This window comes from Staurois parvus, unplaced genomic scaffold, assembly GCF_062004578.1.
Source record: "Staurois parvus isolate SC_StPar_1 unplaced genomic scaffold, SC_StPar_1.0 ptg000562l, whole genome shotgun sequence".
NCBI lineage: Eukaryota > Metazoa > Chordata > Amphibia > Anura > Ranidae > Staurois > Staurois parvus.
Genome location: NW_028318358.1, coordinates 8,570,274 through 8,586,701, shown reverse-complemented (window position 1 = coordinate 8,586,701; position 16,428 = coordinate 8,570,274). Strand labels below are relative to the sequence as shown.

Genomic DNA, 16,428 nt, shown 5'->3' with positions numbered 1-16,428 from the left:
TATTAATTGATGTGCATGCTATGGTGACTTTTTCACCCATGATGTTTTAAATGACCAATAAAAAGGCTAAATTTTGGACATAGTGGGGAAGAATTAGGCAGTCATTAGGCCAACCTGTTATGGCAAATAAATGAAAAGCTAAGTGGAAAAGGGAAAAGGGTTGGAACTTAAAAACACGCAACGGCTGCTGCCCATTTGCTTGCAGGACACATATCTGCTGAATTCAACTTTTTGCCTGATTTCAACTTTCAGATGGAATGTACCAATGCAGTATAAAAGGTAGATAACAAGTACGGTAATTACCATGCTGAACTGAAAAACAGTTTAATGACATGTGAAGACATACATATTAAAGTAAATGGTTGGCCCTGTAGACTTGCTGGGCCTCATGTAAAATACAGAGGAAAGAGGTGAAAGTGTGGCACAAAACAACCAATCAGATATTATTACATTCAGACATTATTTGACCTACATGAGAAGAATAAAGGAGTCTGGATACTGTCCGCATCACCTCCTAGTTTTTTAACATAGGGGTCAACTATAGATGGCAACAAATCACAAAGGTAGAATTTGACACTGTGATACACCGGTATTCTGCACTTTGCTAGTAAACAGTCCCGTTGTATCTTGTATATATAGTCAGACTGTACATAGGAGCGCTTTCAGGTTGTACATTTTGGTAGCGAGATAATTATTGATCAATCCAGTTATTTGTCTTTTAGGTTTATTTTTTCCTCCCAAAGCGTTGAGGTACTGCCATGCTCCAAAACTGTGGTGCCGAGTCCCATCCTCGAGAATGAATCCGGCCGTCCCCCATTATCGAGCTGTGTTCATCTCTTCCAAACCTTAGGTGGAGAAGGACACAACATTAAAAATAAATTCCATCGTATACCATGGTGTTCCTGAGCAATACCAAACTTGCACTGTTATGTTTTTGTTGCTAAAAGGAACCTGAACTTAAAAGTAAAGATGTACTTATAGTATAGAGAACATCTTTGTTAAAGCAGAACTACGATGTATGTGAGCACAAGTACTGCTACAGGGCTGTGCAAAATCAGGTGTATATATACGTGATTTGCATTTCTGGGTAGGGGGCACCCCTGTTGGTGGCTAGAGATGCCAATCACCAGATCCCAGCCGGCGATTTCCTGCTGGCACTTGGTGATCATCAGGGAAAGCTGACAGGGGAGAGACCTCTCTGTAAACGACACAGGTCTCTCTCCTGTCAGCAAGGACATGCTGCTTTGTATTTATCTTGAGTAAGGGCAGATGCATTATGCAGCATTTACACTGCAATCAATGTGCCCTTAGCACAAGAGGGTGTGCCTAGCTGAGAAAACCCCCCCTAGGCATGGAAATTTAAAAAAAAAATATTATTTATTTTACTTTATTTATTTTTTTAACTGCCCTGTTGGGGGTAGGGGAGGGGGGCTTTGGTGAAATATCAGGGGTCTATACACATCTGTAGACCTGAAAAATATGGGGTCTACAGAGACCCTGTTGAACTGATGGGGCCCTGGCCCAGTATGTACCCCATACTCATTCACATGGGGGGGCATGATCTGGGGGCCCCCTTCTTGCCTCTTATCCACCAACCCCCATAACTACCACCCAGGGTAGTGGAAAAAAGGCCCTTGTCCTCATCAACATGGGGACAATTGTTCTTTGGGGGGAGAACCCCCCCTGCCCCATGTTGAGGGCATATGACCTGGTATTGTTGAGGAGGGGGAAGCGCTCACTCGTCCCCCTTTCCTGGCCTGCTGGGCTACATGCTCGGATAAGGGTCTGGTATGTATTTTGGGGGGAACCCCACATCAAAATAATTTATAAAAATGGCATGGGGCCCCCCCGCAAAATAGATATCAGACCCTTATCCGACCATGCAGCCCGACAGTCTAGGAAAGGGGTGGGGGGGGGGGGGGTGAGTGAGCGCTTAAAATAGACAATAGACCCAAAACGCCTGATATGCATGGGGATGGGGGACCCCCACGCTGTTTTTTGGGGGGTATTTGTAATTGCCAGAAATTCTTTTGTTTCCTTTCAGCTGTCAGTTGGGAAACACGCTGACAGCAGATGAGTCATCAACTGTTAAGGACACGACAGACGGCTTGCTAGCCCATTCCTTATCCACCAGCTATTCTTAACACAGAATTCCTATCGGTCGATCAATTTTCGATCAATTCAAATTCTAATTGTTACAAAAATTTGGAATTTGTTAGAAAATTAATAAAAGAAGCAAAACTAAATGAATTTCAGTTAAGTTCCTTATTATTGTCCTTTGGATATATCCAAATCTCTGAATAACCAAAAATTCGTCCGAATTTAGATTCAGACTGACACGAATTGCATGAGTCACTGTAAGTAATTCTGGACCATATGACTATAATCTGTTTCACAGTTTTAGATGTGGCTGTCCATTTAGAGTTAATGGCTTGTTCCAGAGCAATGTCTGATCAATATTTTCCTTTGTGCTTACTGGTTTATTAGCCTTATGTCACCATTTTCTACCAGATAAATGCAATAGTCATGTATAAGTGTATGTTTTTCAAGCTGTAGGCCCGACACACAGATCAATAACTCCATGGGTTATGTTTTGGCATCAATCATTATAAATGTTCTGCATTGTCATTTGATATCTACCCACAGCAAGAAGGATTGTGTAATAAAAGGCTACCCCAAAATAATCAATAGGAAACTTATCATGCAATGCACTCCTATACCAGCTTTTAAACAAAGGATGACGATCTCCAAGATTTACGATATATAATAGAACACAGAGCAACACATATGTCTAGGGTGGATGTATGGGGGAGGGGGAAGGGGCAAATTAATAGATATGGTATAGTGTACAATACGACAATATTTGACGCCTGACCCTTACATTGCTAGACAAGCACATGAGATACATATTTTTTTGGACAGTGGAACTGACTGTTGTGGCTAGGTCCCTGTTCTGGTCCAAGGGGGCCTTGATCATTTCTTGGCATCTTGCCCATGCACTTTACTGCCTTGCACTAGGAAGCCTAGAATTATGCAGAGATCTGCCATTGGATGCAAAAAAACTTCTTAATGGAGGAAAAAGTGTTAGGCTAACTTTTTGTGGGGTGGAGGGTGCAGTTTTAGAGTCTTCTTAATGCAATGCAGCAGTAGGAAAACTGAAGAAATCTTTCAGCTGCAGCTGCTCTTGTCACGGTCGGCTGTAGCTGAAAGATCGGTTCTGTGTAGTGGGAGCTCAGTGAAGAATCAGCTCTGCTCTACTCCTGGTCCTAGAAGAAGACAAGCCATGTCCTCCCAGAAAAGATTTACATGGCTCGTTCGTTCTTCATGCATGCTGCATGCACAACGTTTCTTGAAAAGGCTTGCTCAGCCCACACATAAGCGTCATCCTCCGCCACTCAAACCTACCCTTTAAGCAGTTCTCTCATACCTGCAAGTAGTGTGGATTCCTGGTGGCTGAGAGATGAAGTTCTGGAGTGCCAGTGCCGCTCAATAGGAGAACACAAGAGTGCTGCACTGGCAGGAGAGAGAAGGGGGAGCTCTGTCCCCCTCACTATCATCTCTGGGCTGACAGCAGAAGTAATGTCACTATGACTCCTCCTGTCAGTGGTGGTGCCCGGGGCTGGGACAAGGGGTGGGCAGGAGGGGACACAATGGTTTACTGTAGGGATGGGGGCACTTTTCTTCTCTTACAAGGCTAACAGGAGTAGTGACAATGGCAGTGATTGTGACAAGCGAGTGACTACTGGGCATAGCCCCCTCCCAAGCATGTACATCAAGAACAGGGTGGGGGGTGCAGTTTGGCATCCTTGACCTGGGCACTAGATTAGCCTGCCCCCCCCCCCCCCTGCCCCTCTAGATTTGGCCCTGCAAGCACCAACGCTTTCTGAGCTGTGCCCCAACAAAATTGTAAAGGTTATCTAAGGTACCCTTTATGAATTTCTCCAAATTGTGTGTAATTGTGTCATCTGTTTTAAAAGAGACTGTAAAAGGCAGAGATGATTCAATGAACCCTTTCTTGGCCATATGCACAGTCTCTAAGCTGTAGATATACTGTAGTCTATGATGCCCTAAGCTCTGAAGGCTAAAGGATTTAATCTGCGCAGGAACTGTAAAACTACATTTGGGTCAAACCAAGTCACAATGATCTGACTACACCAAAGAGACTCTCACCTGAAGCTGATCCTCTGGTTCCAGATCCATACCTACCTCATGTATCCACACAATCAAGGGGGAGGCAGTTGCCCAGAAATTCATTCGATTTTTACCTGTGAGCCAAGTTCTTCAATAAACCTCTTAAAAACCAACCTCAGTTACGACTTACTTCTAATGTACATGGGGCTCACCTCTAAAAATTGTTCTTGATTATCCTCTCCGTCGCTTCTAGAGAGGCAGCAGCCAGAGACCCAAATCAGTCTGACTGACATCATACCCCACCAGCTACGGAACACTCTGTAAGACAAATCATCCCTGTCCTCCTTCATTTGATACCCAACTAAATGCAGGTCCACCACGGGTATACACACTTACTGGTTTCTTGGGCATAGGCACAGTTTGAGTTGTATATACTCTCCAACCTATGATGCCCTAAACTCTTCATGCTTTGGATTTAACCAGAACTGTAAAATTACATTTGATTGCATTATATTGGCAATGCAGCTTCTTTGGGTTTCGCATGGCTTTCTTGTCTCACAATAAATAACAAAGAAACAGATTTCCTGACATTGCCAACCAAGAAGCTGCCCTCAGTTCACACAGAGAGGGCCTCTTGGTGAGAGTTGGCCAGCCCTGGTAAAGACACATAGGTGGAAACAGAAGTCATGTGGATGTTACCTTTGTGGTTGAAAGTGGAAGGAGCTGCGTGATGTCCTCCAGTGCAAAAGAGTTTTTAAAAATGAGCTCAGCGCACCTTTTTCTTGTGATAAGGGCTGCGATGAGATACTTTCATCCAACTAAACAGAAATGCAAAAAGAACATATATATTAATAGTATTAATAGTCTTGGGTTGGTGGCTATAGGTATTGTGCTGGGGTGTTTGGTTGCAGTTCCTAGCAGGGACGCTGTTTTTTTTATTGAGGCAATCTGTATCTAAACCCAAGAACAAAACTGTAATATATTGAAGCTTACCATTCCTTGGGTGAGCTGGCTGCATAGTTTTCTTTTTTTAACGGTTGGTTCACCTTTTCACAAAAACTGAAAAGGTCAACTAACTCATAATACCCTCCCCAATCCCCAGTGCCTGGTGTATTTAACTCCTTCAATGATTATCTTCAGCTGCCCATGCTGGCTAGTGTATTAGCTCTGGGCATTTGAAAAAAAACACACTTCTTTCTTTTTGTACTTCTTCCAGGTACTAAGAGGACACAGAAAGGATCTCATTGGTCGGTGTGTGGTCACATGCCAGTGGTGACCAATGAGTGCTTTGCATTGTGGGCTGTGTACTGCATTTTTTTAAATGCCCATACTGCTGCCATTGCTGGCATGGATGGCAGAAAGTGATCATTGTAAAAAAGTAAATATAGCAGGGATCAGGTTGTGGGGATGGGGGGTGGGGGGGGGGGTTAGTGTGTTGTGAGTTAGTTCACCTTTTCATATAAATGGCTTCCACCCAACCAGGTCTTCGTAGGACAGTGGTACGGAGTTTAGAATATTAAAGTGTTATTAAACCCAGGACCCTGCATTCACTATATCTGGTCTCCAACAGTACACAGAGCATGGAAAAGTACACAGAGCATGGAATATTTTAGCAAGTATAAACTGCTAAATACCTTTTCTCATCGGCAGTATATAGCAATCTTGTGGCTTCTATCAGTGTCCAGCCGAGCACTGGTTAAAGCTTGTAGGAGGAGTTTTCTTTAGGAGGATATAGAACCCCTGACCTCTGTATGGGCAGTGTTGATTGGTCCTGTGCAGATTACATGCACTTTCCCAGGGAAAAAAAAAACCCTCTAGCAATACACACCAAACTGAACATGTGCAGAGTGACTCCACATGATATGTCTTATCAGGAGATAAGAGGTAGACACTGGAAAAAGGGGAGTATCAAAGAAGTCAGGATCAAACAGCATTTTGACATAATGCAGAGGATTAACCCCTTAGGTTCCACAGGGAGTATACAAAGCATGCTTTACTGCATATACAGACTGATTTTACTGTTGTGGGTTTAGGAACACTAACTCCTCCAGCAGGAGTGGCTAGTGTGCATAGTCTACAGTATGTAAAGCTCCTCAGAACTTTTTGGTGATAAATACCTGTATATCTCAGAACATCTACAGTGAGATTACAAGTATAATTCTGTGGGGGCTTTATTGTTTTTATATACATTGTTCATAAATTCTGATTGTTTTATTGTATATTTACAGTTTTGAAGTATTTATCTATATTAAGTTATGTTCTCTTAGATATTTTAAAGTAACCTCAATAAAAGCTTCACAATTTTGTTGAACAAATTAATTTCTCTTTTTCGGTTACATCTTTGAGTTGTACTTAAACTGCCTCTTTGGTTCTCGAGACATCTACTCTGTTGACCGGAAAAGCCGATTTAGGAGATTTTTGTTTCTTTTTCACTAGATATTGGACGGTAAAGTATGTTCTCTCTCGCATCAATCACATAACCTATCTGACTGTACATAAGGCTTGTGCAGCTATATTAAAATATCTTGGATTACCAGCTGACATAATTATAAGATTCAAGTAGTCAAAGTGTTTGCAAATTGCCTAATAAGTCATGTGTATATAGACTCTTAAGGGCTTAGCCACATATTAGGCAGCTCTAAGTAGGTATAATCAAAAGATTTACATTAACCACCATAGTCCTCCATGTCATATGAGTTTACATACATGTCTGCACGTGTCACCATGCACAGACGATAAACAGCTACGACTGAATTTTATAATGCTCTGTGCTGTTATATGCATTAAAGCACATGTAAACTCAATAACGGAAATTTCATAGAATCTTTAACATGTTAAAGTGATTTCAAATATTATTTTTATGACTATTAAATCTGTAGTTTTCATTACAATGATACCAGGTAATCTCGCCAAGGTGGTCTTGTTATAGGGTGACAGACTCTCTCCATGTCTCTCACTTGTTCTCCTGGATTGCCAACCTGTTATATGGGCTTACAATGGAGACCACAAGTGGCCAATTCAACATGCGTTATGCAGGCATGGTTCACTGTTGTCACCAGAAAATAACACCCTAAGGAATACCATGTGGTCTTCATTAGAGTGCATGTAGGCATGAAGGGGCTTGACACAAAGCATGCTGACACCGCTGTGATCTTACTTAAAGGACATTGCAATGACAGAAATGAGTCACTGACCTAGAGGTATTCAACAAGTAAGAGTTGTGATTTGCATACAGGTATTTGCAGACACCAGACAACATACATTTTGCTGCATATTGAACCCTGTGATCAGTGACCCCATAGTGTACATATATGCAAAGCATCTCAGAAAGCGCATATCCTGTTTGGATGCTTTGCATTGCATTGGTTAATTAGAACATGTACATTGCAGGACTGTTGCGGCTCGGCAAAACCTATAAAAAGTGGATGGGTGGGAGCCCACCTTGATAATGGCAGAGTTTTAAATATTTTAGATTAATTAATCCTAGATTGTAAGCTCGAAAGAGCAGGGCCCTCGATCCCCTCATGTTTTGCATTGTATTGGTATTGTTCTGTCACATGTTCTGTCCCCCTTTGTAATGTACAGCGCTGAGCAAACTATTGGCGCTTTATAAATACTGTATAATAATAATAATAATTGTATAAGTATATTACATCAATGGTATGAGTACATTAACATATTAGTAGGAGTATATTACATCAACATTATGAGGTTATTATATAATAAACATAAAAGGATAAATACAGCTAGACAATTCATGTGGAAGAGTTCAAAGCTTAACATTGAAAGTTTTCTTTTCCTGCTTTAATTCTTTCATGGATATACTAACACTGGTTGGCAACAAGAAAGAAAATCATTAACCTGACAACACTGTGATCTGTAACTGCAGTTTATTGACTCTCCTACCTGTAAGTATATTGAATATCATGGTAAGCGCTCTAAAAGTAAAAAGCATGACATCTAAAATACACTTTAATATGCATCTATTATTTATAAAACAAAAATGTGTCTTGGATGGTACCTGTGTAGCATGCTCACCTGGAAGCTGGTCTTACCTGTGACTCTAGGAAACCAGGAGGCACTTCCATGAAGTTCTCAGTAGAGTCATCATCTGCCTGATGCGACTGAGCAGTTCTGGCACAGGAGAGGAAGGCGAGGAAGAGGAGGGTGACTATCCCCATGGCTGTGTATGTCAGGTGTGATAGGATGGGCTCAGGTCCCCTGTATATATAGGGTACCAGTCAGGGGGCAGAGCCAACATCCCTGCAAGGTGTAGGAGGTGAATCATCATGTGCAGGTGCCACATTTTCACTGTCACACAGCTGGGGAGATTTGACTCTAGGGATGGGAGACACTCCCTAAAGTGCCCGTAAAGCTCCCTCTTACATTATTACTTGGATAAATCCTGCTGAATTACGCTTAAAGCCATTTTTTTCGTGGACACTTAATTGAAAGCTGTTTGTCCTACTAATGCTCAGGGTCCCAGTGGAGGGAGATGGGGAAAGGATTTGCTCATTTATTTCACATATATTCCTTTGATGACTGCTGCTAACGTAAATGGTTGGGGAATGTAGATGTCCTTTTCTGTTATTCTGGTGTATTTAGTACATCTTGTCAGCTGAGAGGCAAGAGAGAGGAACAAATCCTAATAAATGAAGTGAAAACAGAGACAGAATAAATAGTCTTAATACTTTCTTGTGCCATGGACATATAGCTCTGCCATCCAGGAGCAGCTCTGGAGAGGGCAGTACTGATGACTGTACAGGAATGAAAAGTTTCATGTTCTACTTTTCATTATTTCGCTTAGGATTATCAATTTACTTTACTATTATATCTTTTACATAGCACTGACAAAATATGTAGCGCTTTACATATTGTACATTGACATCAGTCACCTACAGTTTAAGATCCCAATATCACATGCATACATACAAATCTTAGGGACAATTTAGACAGGAGCCAAATAAAGTACTGTGTATGTGAACATTATGTGAGCATTAGTAAACTCCTTAAATAATAAAAAAAAACAAAACAAAACCCAGAAAACATTGACCCCCCCCAGGTGGTTTAAGCCATAATGTGCTAGTATGTGCCATTGAAGCAGGAGGCAAAAGAACAGCAGTACATTGATCTTCCCAGTGATTAATTGTGCAGGGGGGTGTCAGCCAGAGTCTGACCATTGGAGTACAGACAAGCTGGGAACCCAAGTAGAATGCAAAAAAGAAAATCGACCACACTGGGATAGATGTGCTCTCATGCCTAGCTTGTCAGTTTGAAATAGAAAAGTAGGGGACTGGCAGATCACCAGGCATTTCACCCAAGGAGGAAATACAAAACAGAGAACATAAGTACATAGTAACACAGACACGTATCAGGAATATGAAATGTTGGGGTAACATACACTTTAACCTATCAGCATGTCCTTGGAGTGTGGGAGCGAACCCATGCAAGCACAGGGAGAACATTCAAAACTCCATGCAGACAGTGTGCTGCCCATTTACTGAGCATTGGTGGAACCTCTGTGTAGTAATGCAAAAAAAAAAAAAACAAGACTGGAGTGATTATTATAGCTTGTAAAAACAACAGAATGACAGTAATGGTTGGGATACAAAGCAACATGACTGTTATATGCAATGACATGTGGCTAACATTGCTGCATCTCTGAAAAACATTAGTGGATCATAAGCGCCTCACTGCCTGTTTTAACCTGTAAATGCTGCAATTACTTCACTTGAATGGGTAGCATTTGGTGGGTACTACTCGCCGCACACAACAGGGGGTATCATTCTTGCTCATGCTGCAAAGCAAGGCATTGCAGCTCTGGCATGTGCAAATCTCTGTCCAACTGCCTTTGCAGCTTAAGGTAGGGGAGGTGTGTGTGTGTGTGGGCGGGATGGTTGGAGTAGTAAAATGCAGTTCACCTGAGTGATTTTACCCCCCCATCCCATCGCAAGAGAAAAATGAGCCCTTAAGGATCTCTAAATGTCATCTTGTTGTCAATCCCACTACTAAACCTCTGCCTTTCTTAAATGATAAGATAGTCAAAATTCTAATTTCGGAAGACAGCTATATTCTAATATTCTAATCTAGTCTATTATTTTCTATTCTATTCCTTTCTATTCTATTCTTTTATTTTCTATTTTGTTTTATCCTATTCTTTTCAAAATTTGAATTTCGGAAGAGGGCTATATTCTATTTTACTCTATTCTTTTATTTTCTATTATATTCGGTTTTATTCTATTCTTTTTGAAATTCAAATTTTGGAAAAGAGCTATATTCTGTTTTATTTTATTCTATTTGAAATTTGAACGTCAAAGTAAGATGGCTATATTCTTTCTATTCCATTCTAATCTAGTAGAAATTCAAATTTCGGAAGACGGCTGCATTCAATTATTTTCTATTCTATTGTTTTATTGTCTATTCTTTTCTATATTTTAAATTCTATTCTATTCTTAATTATATTCTAACACTAGTGATGCCTATACACTAGGCGAAAAGTCATTCGAAAATCTATCATTTGGACAGTTCCTTAATTTTTCCAGTTAATGGGCACAAATAGAAAATCAGTTGTAATGTTTTTGAACCAAAAAAATTAAAGGAAAGTTTGAACGGGCGATACATTAAAATGTGTTTCTCGCCCGTAACAAATCGGACTGTTCTTCGTGCGCATACTGTATGTGACAAAACAGATGAAAAACAGATTCACTTGTGTTCATTAAACAATGTATTTTTGAAAATCGGTCATTACATAATGGCAATATTGTTTGTTCTCACAGCCATGTATTTCTCTTTTTAAAACACAGTTGAACTATTTTCAACTAGTGTATGGCTAGCATAATACACACGGTATCAGCAATAGGTTTGCATTTCAAATTTGTTTTTGAATTAGACTTTATTTTCAAATTTTCTATTTGAAGACGGATAATTCATTATTTTTGGACAAAACTTGGTTTTGTTATTTTGGATTAGTTTAAATTCTCTACTATTATAATTCGTAAATTCTGAAATAGTACAGGGGATGACCAGAGACTGCTGACACAGTACAGGGGATGACCAGAGACTGCTGACACAGTACAGGAGAGGTCCAGAGACTGCTGACACAGTACAGGGGATGACCAGAGACTGCTGACACAGTACAGGAGATGACCAGAGACTGCGGACACAGTACAGGAGATGACCAGAGACTGCGGACACAGTACAGGAGATGACCAGAGACTGCGGACACAGTACAGGGGATGACCAGAGACTGCGGTCACAGTACAGGAGATGACCAGAGACTGCTGACACAGTACAGGAGATGACCAGAGACTGCTGACACAGTACAGGCGATGACCAGAGACTGCTGACACAGTACAGGAGATGACCAGAGACTGCGGACAGTACTGGAGATGACCAGAGACTGCGGACATAGTACAGGGGATGACCAGAGACTGCGGACATAGTACAGGAGATGACCAGAGACTGCGGACATAGTACAGGAGATGACTGCTGACCTTTGGGGAGGGGGGGGGAGCGGGTACCTGAATTTGACAGGTACCCGCTCTTACTTCCGCGGAGTTGTTCTTTGATCTTACCTGTTCCTCTATCCAGCCGTGCGCTGTCTTCCCGGCTTCTGTAGTGTGGGCGCTTGGCGGACAGCCGGATGCCCAGTGCGCATGAGCTAGAAGCGCTGCGATTTGTGATTGGTCCGGCGGCTTCTGGGATCTGTCATGTGTCCCAGGTACCGCCTTACCATTCACAAAGAGCACCGCTTCGTGCGCATGCGCACTTGGCACCCGGCTGTCACGCACACTACAGAAGCCAGGAAGACAGCGCGCCGCTGGATAGAGGAACAGGTAAGGTCCCACTGGAGAGCTGAGCGGCCGGCCCGGTATTCTGACACGGCGGCGATGGAAATACCGGACCGGCCGCTCCATATTCGCTCCATAAGACGCACTGACATTTTCCCCCCTTTTTTGGGGGGAAAAAAGTGCGTCTTATGGAGCGAAAAGTTTTATCTTATTAATTTCTTATGATTCTGCATATATAGTAGGTTATGTCTAGAAAACTCTGTCAGGTTTTTATTGTTGTCTGTCTCCCCTCTCTCTTTGTCCTGGTGACCACTGTCACTGGGATCAAAATGATGGAAGATCTAACATTTTATAGCTTTCACTGTGCCAGGAGGTTAGAGGGAATGCTTCCAACTGGGTCACCCGTTTTGGTGACAACTATCTAAGAGATAATTTCCTCTCGCTTTATCAGTTCCTGTAGTTTCTGTAGGACAGGAAGAGGAAAAATGGGGCACAGCCAAAAAGATTTGATTTTAGATATACACTACTCAAAAAAATTAAAGGAACATTTTGAAAAAGCATCAGCTATCAATGGGTAAAAATCTCATGCTGGATATCTATACTGATATGGACTGGGTAATGTGTTAGTAACATAAGGATGCCCCATTGTTTGATGGAAACAAAAATTATCAACTTACAGAGGACTGAATTCAAAGACACCCCGAAAATCAAAGTGAAAAAATGATGCAGCAGGCTAGTCCATTTTGCTGAAATTTAATTGCAGCAACTCAAAATGGTACTCAGTAGTTTGTATGGCCCCCACGTGCTTGTATGCATGCCTGACAACATCGGGGTATGCTCCTAATGAGGCGACGGATGGTGTCCTGGGGTATTCATACCAGCCATGTGGTGCGCTACCCCTTAAAACCTTTTCATAAAAATGAATAACATTAAAAAGAAAAAAAATATATATATATCCTAAATAAGATGAGATGAGATGACGAATGGTGTACTAGGGTATTTCCTCCCAGATCTGGACCAGGGCATCATTGAGCTCCTGGACAGTCTGAGGTGAAACCTGACGGCATCGGATGGACCGAAACATGATATCCCAGAGGTGTTCTATTGGATTTAGGTCAGGCGAGCATGGGGCCATTTAATGGTATCAATTCCTTCATCCTCCAGGAACTGCCTGCATACTCTCGCCACATGAGGCAGGGCATTGTCATGCACCAGGAGGAACCCAAGACCCACTGCACCAGTGTAGGGTCCGACAATGGGTCCAAGGATTTCATCCCGATACCCAATAGCAGTCAGGGTGCCATTGTCTAGCCTGTAGAGGTCTGTGCGTCCCTCCATGGATATGCCTCCACAGACCATCACTGACCCACCACCAAAACAGTCAAGCTGAATGATGTTACAGGCAGCACGATGTTCTGCACAGCTTCTCCAGATCCTTTCACGTCTGTCACATGTGCTCAGGGTGAACCTGTTCTCATCTGTGAAAAGCACAGGGCACCAGTGGTGGACCTGTCAATTCTGGTGTTAATTGTCAAATGCGAATCAAGCTCTATGGTGCCGGGCAGTGAGCACAGGGCCCACTAGAGGATGTCGGGCCCTCAAGCCACCCTCATGAAGTCTGTTTCTGATTGTTTGGGCAGAGACATTCACACCAGTGGCCTGCTGGAAGTCATTTTTTAGGGCTCTGGCAGTGCTCATCCTGTTCCTCCTTGCACAAAGGATCAGATACTGGTCCAGCTGATGACTCTGTCCAGCTCTCCTAGAGTGACTGTCTGTCTCCTGGAATCTCCTCCATGCTCTTGAGATTGTGGTGGGAGACACAGCAAACCTTCTGGCAAAGGCTCTTATTGATGTACCATCCTGGAGGAGTTGGACTGCCTGTGCAACCTCTACAGGGTCCAGGCATCGCTTCATGCTACCAGTAGTGACACTATTCCTAGCCAAATGCAAAATTAGTGAAAAAAATGTCAGTGGCTTCCACCTGTAAAACCATTCCTATATTGGGGGTCATCTCATTGTTGCCCATCTAGTGCACCTGTTGTTAATTTCATGAACACCAAAGCAGCTGAAACTGATTAACAACCCCCTCTGCTACTTAACTGACCAGATCAATATCTCAGGAGTTTAAACTGACTTGATGCTATACTCTGATTATTAATTTTATGAGCAGTATACTTTAAATTGATCCTGTCAACACAGGGTGCACGGGTCAGCAGTAAGTAATGCAGAGTGCAGTAATCAGTAGTTTGTAAAGCAGAGTGCAAGGGTAATAAGTAGTGCAGGGTCAGGAGTAAGTAATGCAGCATGTAGAATTCCGTAATTGGTATTGCAGAGTAAAGTGGTCAAGAGTAAGTGATACAAAGTGCAGGGGTCAGGATCAAATAACTCACAGCATGCTGGGGTGAAGAGTAAGTAATGCAGAGTTCAGGATTCAGCAGTAATACAGGAATACTGTTGTATAAAAGATTATACATAAAAAAATACCTGTGGAGTGTCAACTTCTCATTGCCAGATCCTGAGCTAAGGACACTCATTGCAATCTCCAGAGACTGTGGTGTGGTCAAGCAGTAACTTATCAAGTCTCTCCAGCTTTGCTGGTACACGCCTTTCCAGCATTTTCTGGCTCCTGTGGTTGAGCTGATGTTCCCCAGGATTAAAGGAGACCTGCCCCACTTGTGTACGGATGCAGCTTCTTGATTAAACCCAGAGCTGTCATTACACAACTTCACCCCCAGATGTGTGATTCATACAGATGCACAATTTTGTTGGCTTTCTGGTGAGTGTACATCCGTCCAAGGCGGTGGATTCCCTCCATGAAATACTTGCATGTTTGCACTTCTGCACTTGGATTTATTGCTATAATTTGAGGACTTTTGCTGTATATTGCTCTCTATATGACACATATTGTTATCACGGACATTTTATCGATTTACTCAGTTGCACTATTATATGCACCTTTTGCACTTTATTCATTTTGCATGATTTGAGCTATTTAAGTTTCATGCGTTTATAGTGCTGCACTTTTCTCACATACGTTTGCATTGGGACTGTTGCCTATTTCCTGAGTGTAGGCAGCTATTTTTATAACCATTTACCCGTAAATAATCAATATTTCATATCTGTTCTTTTAGCGCTCGCTTACATACTACTTTACTGCATATACACACTGATTTTACTAATGTGGGTTTAGTAACAGCTCTTTTTAAATGAATCAGTATATCTCCAATACATATTTGGAAATTTCCAGCTTGTGCTTGATTTGGTTTGGATGTAATTATCCAAGAAATCTGAATATTTTAGATCTCGTCTATCAACACTTGGGTAATGTGTGAGGTATACACTGCTCCAAAAAATTTAAACAACACTTATTAATCAGAGTATAGCATCAAGTCAATGAAACTCCTGGGATATTGATCTGTTCAGTTAAGTAGCAGAGGGGGTTGTTAATCAGTTTCAGCTGCTTTGGTGTTAATGAAATTAACAACGGATGCACTAGATGGGCAACAATGAGATGACCCCCCAAAACAGGAGGTTTTTACAGGTGGAGGCCACTGACATTTTTTTCCCTATTCATCTTTCCTGACTGTTTTTCACTAGTTTTGCATTTGGCTAGGGTCAGTGTCACTGCTGGTAGCATGAGGCGATACCTGGACCCTACAGAGGATGCACAGGCAGTCCAACTCCTCCAGGATGGCACATCAATATATGCCATTGACAATAGGTTTGCTGTGTCTCCCAGCGCAGTCTCAAGAGCATGGAGGAGATTCCAAGAGACAGACAATCACTCTAGGAGAGCTGGACAGGGCCGTAGAAGGTCTTTAACCCATCAGTAAGACCAGTATCTGCTCTTTTGTTTCAAGGAGGAACAGGATGAGCACGGTAACATCGTTCAGCGTGACCGTTTTGGTGGTGGGTCAGTGAAGGTATGGGGAGGCATATCTATGGAGGGACGCACAAACCTCTACAGGCTACACAATGGCACTTTGACTGCCATTAGGTATTGGGATGAAATCCTTGAACCCATTGTCAGACCCTACGCTGGTGCAGTGGGTCCTGGGTTCCTCCTGGTGCATGACAATGCCTGGCCTCATGTGGCGAGAGTATGCAGGCAGCTCCTGGAGGATGAAGGAATTGATATCATTGAATGGCCCCCATGCTCGCCTGACCTAAATCCAATAGAGCACCTCTGGGATATCATTTTGATTTTTGGGGTGTCTTTGAATTCAGTCCTCTGTAGGTTGATAATTTTCATTTCCATCCAACGATGTGGCATTCTTACATTCCTAACACATTGCCCAGTCCATATCAGTATAAATATCCAGCATGATATTTTTTTCCAATAATATCGGATGTGTTTTAAAAATTGTCCCATCCAGCCAATGTTTACTCAGTTGCAGAAGAGACCTGACAAAAATCTTGTCCAGCTTTCCATCATCTCAACATGCTGGCTAAAACCTATGTGTCTAAAATATTGGGGTGCTGAAGTCAGGTTAGGTATTCCAAACTT

The 16,428-nt window shown here is 42.2% G+C and overlaps 1 protein-coding gene across 1 annotated transcript; it reads right to left on the bottom strand.

Moving 5' to 3' along the window:
• Window positions 1-308: 308 nt before the first annotated feature.
• Window positions 309-8,774, bottom strand: NPFF (neuropeptide FF-amide peptide precursor). The gene is made up of 3 exons (XM_089691436.1): window positions 8,187-8,774; window positions 4,831-4,949; window positions 309-845 (listed from the first exon to the last, which is right to left on the bottom strand). The coding sequence occupies exons 1-3, from the start codon at window positions 8,310-8,312 to the stop codon at window positions 725-727; spliced, it is 366 nt and encodes a 121-aa protein (XP_089547562.1). The 5' UTR covers window positions 8,313-8,774; the 3' UTR covers window positions 309-724.
• Window positions 8,775-16,428: the final 7,654 nt, after the last annotated feature.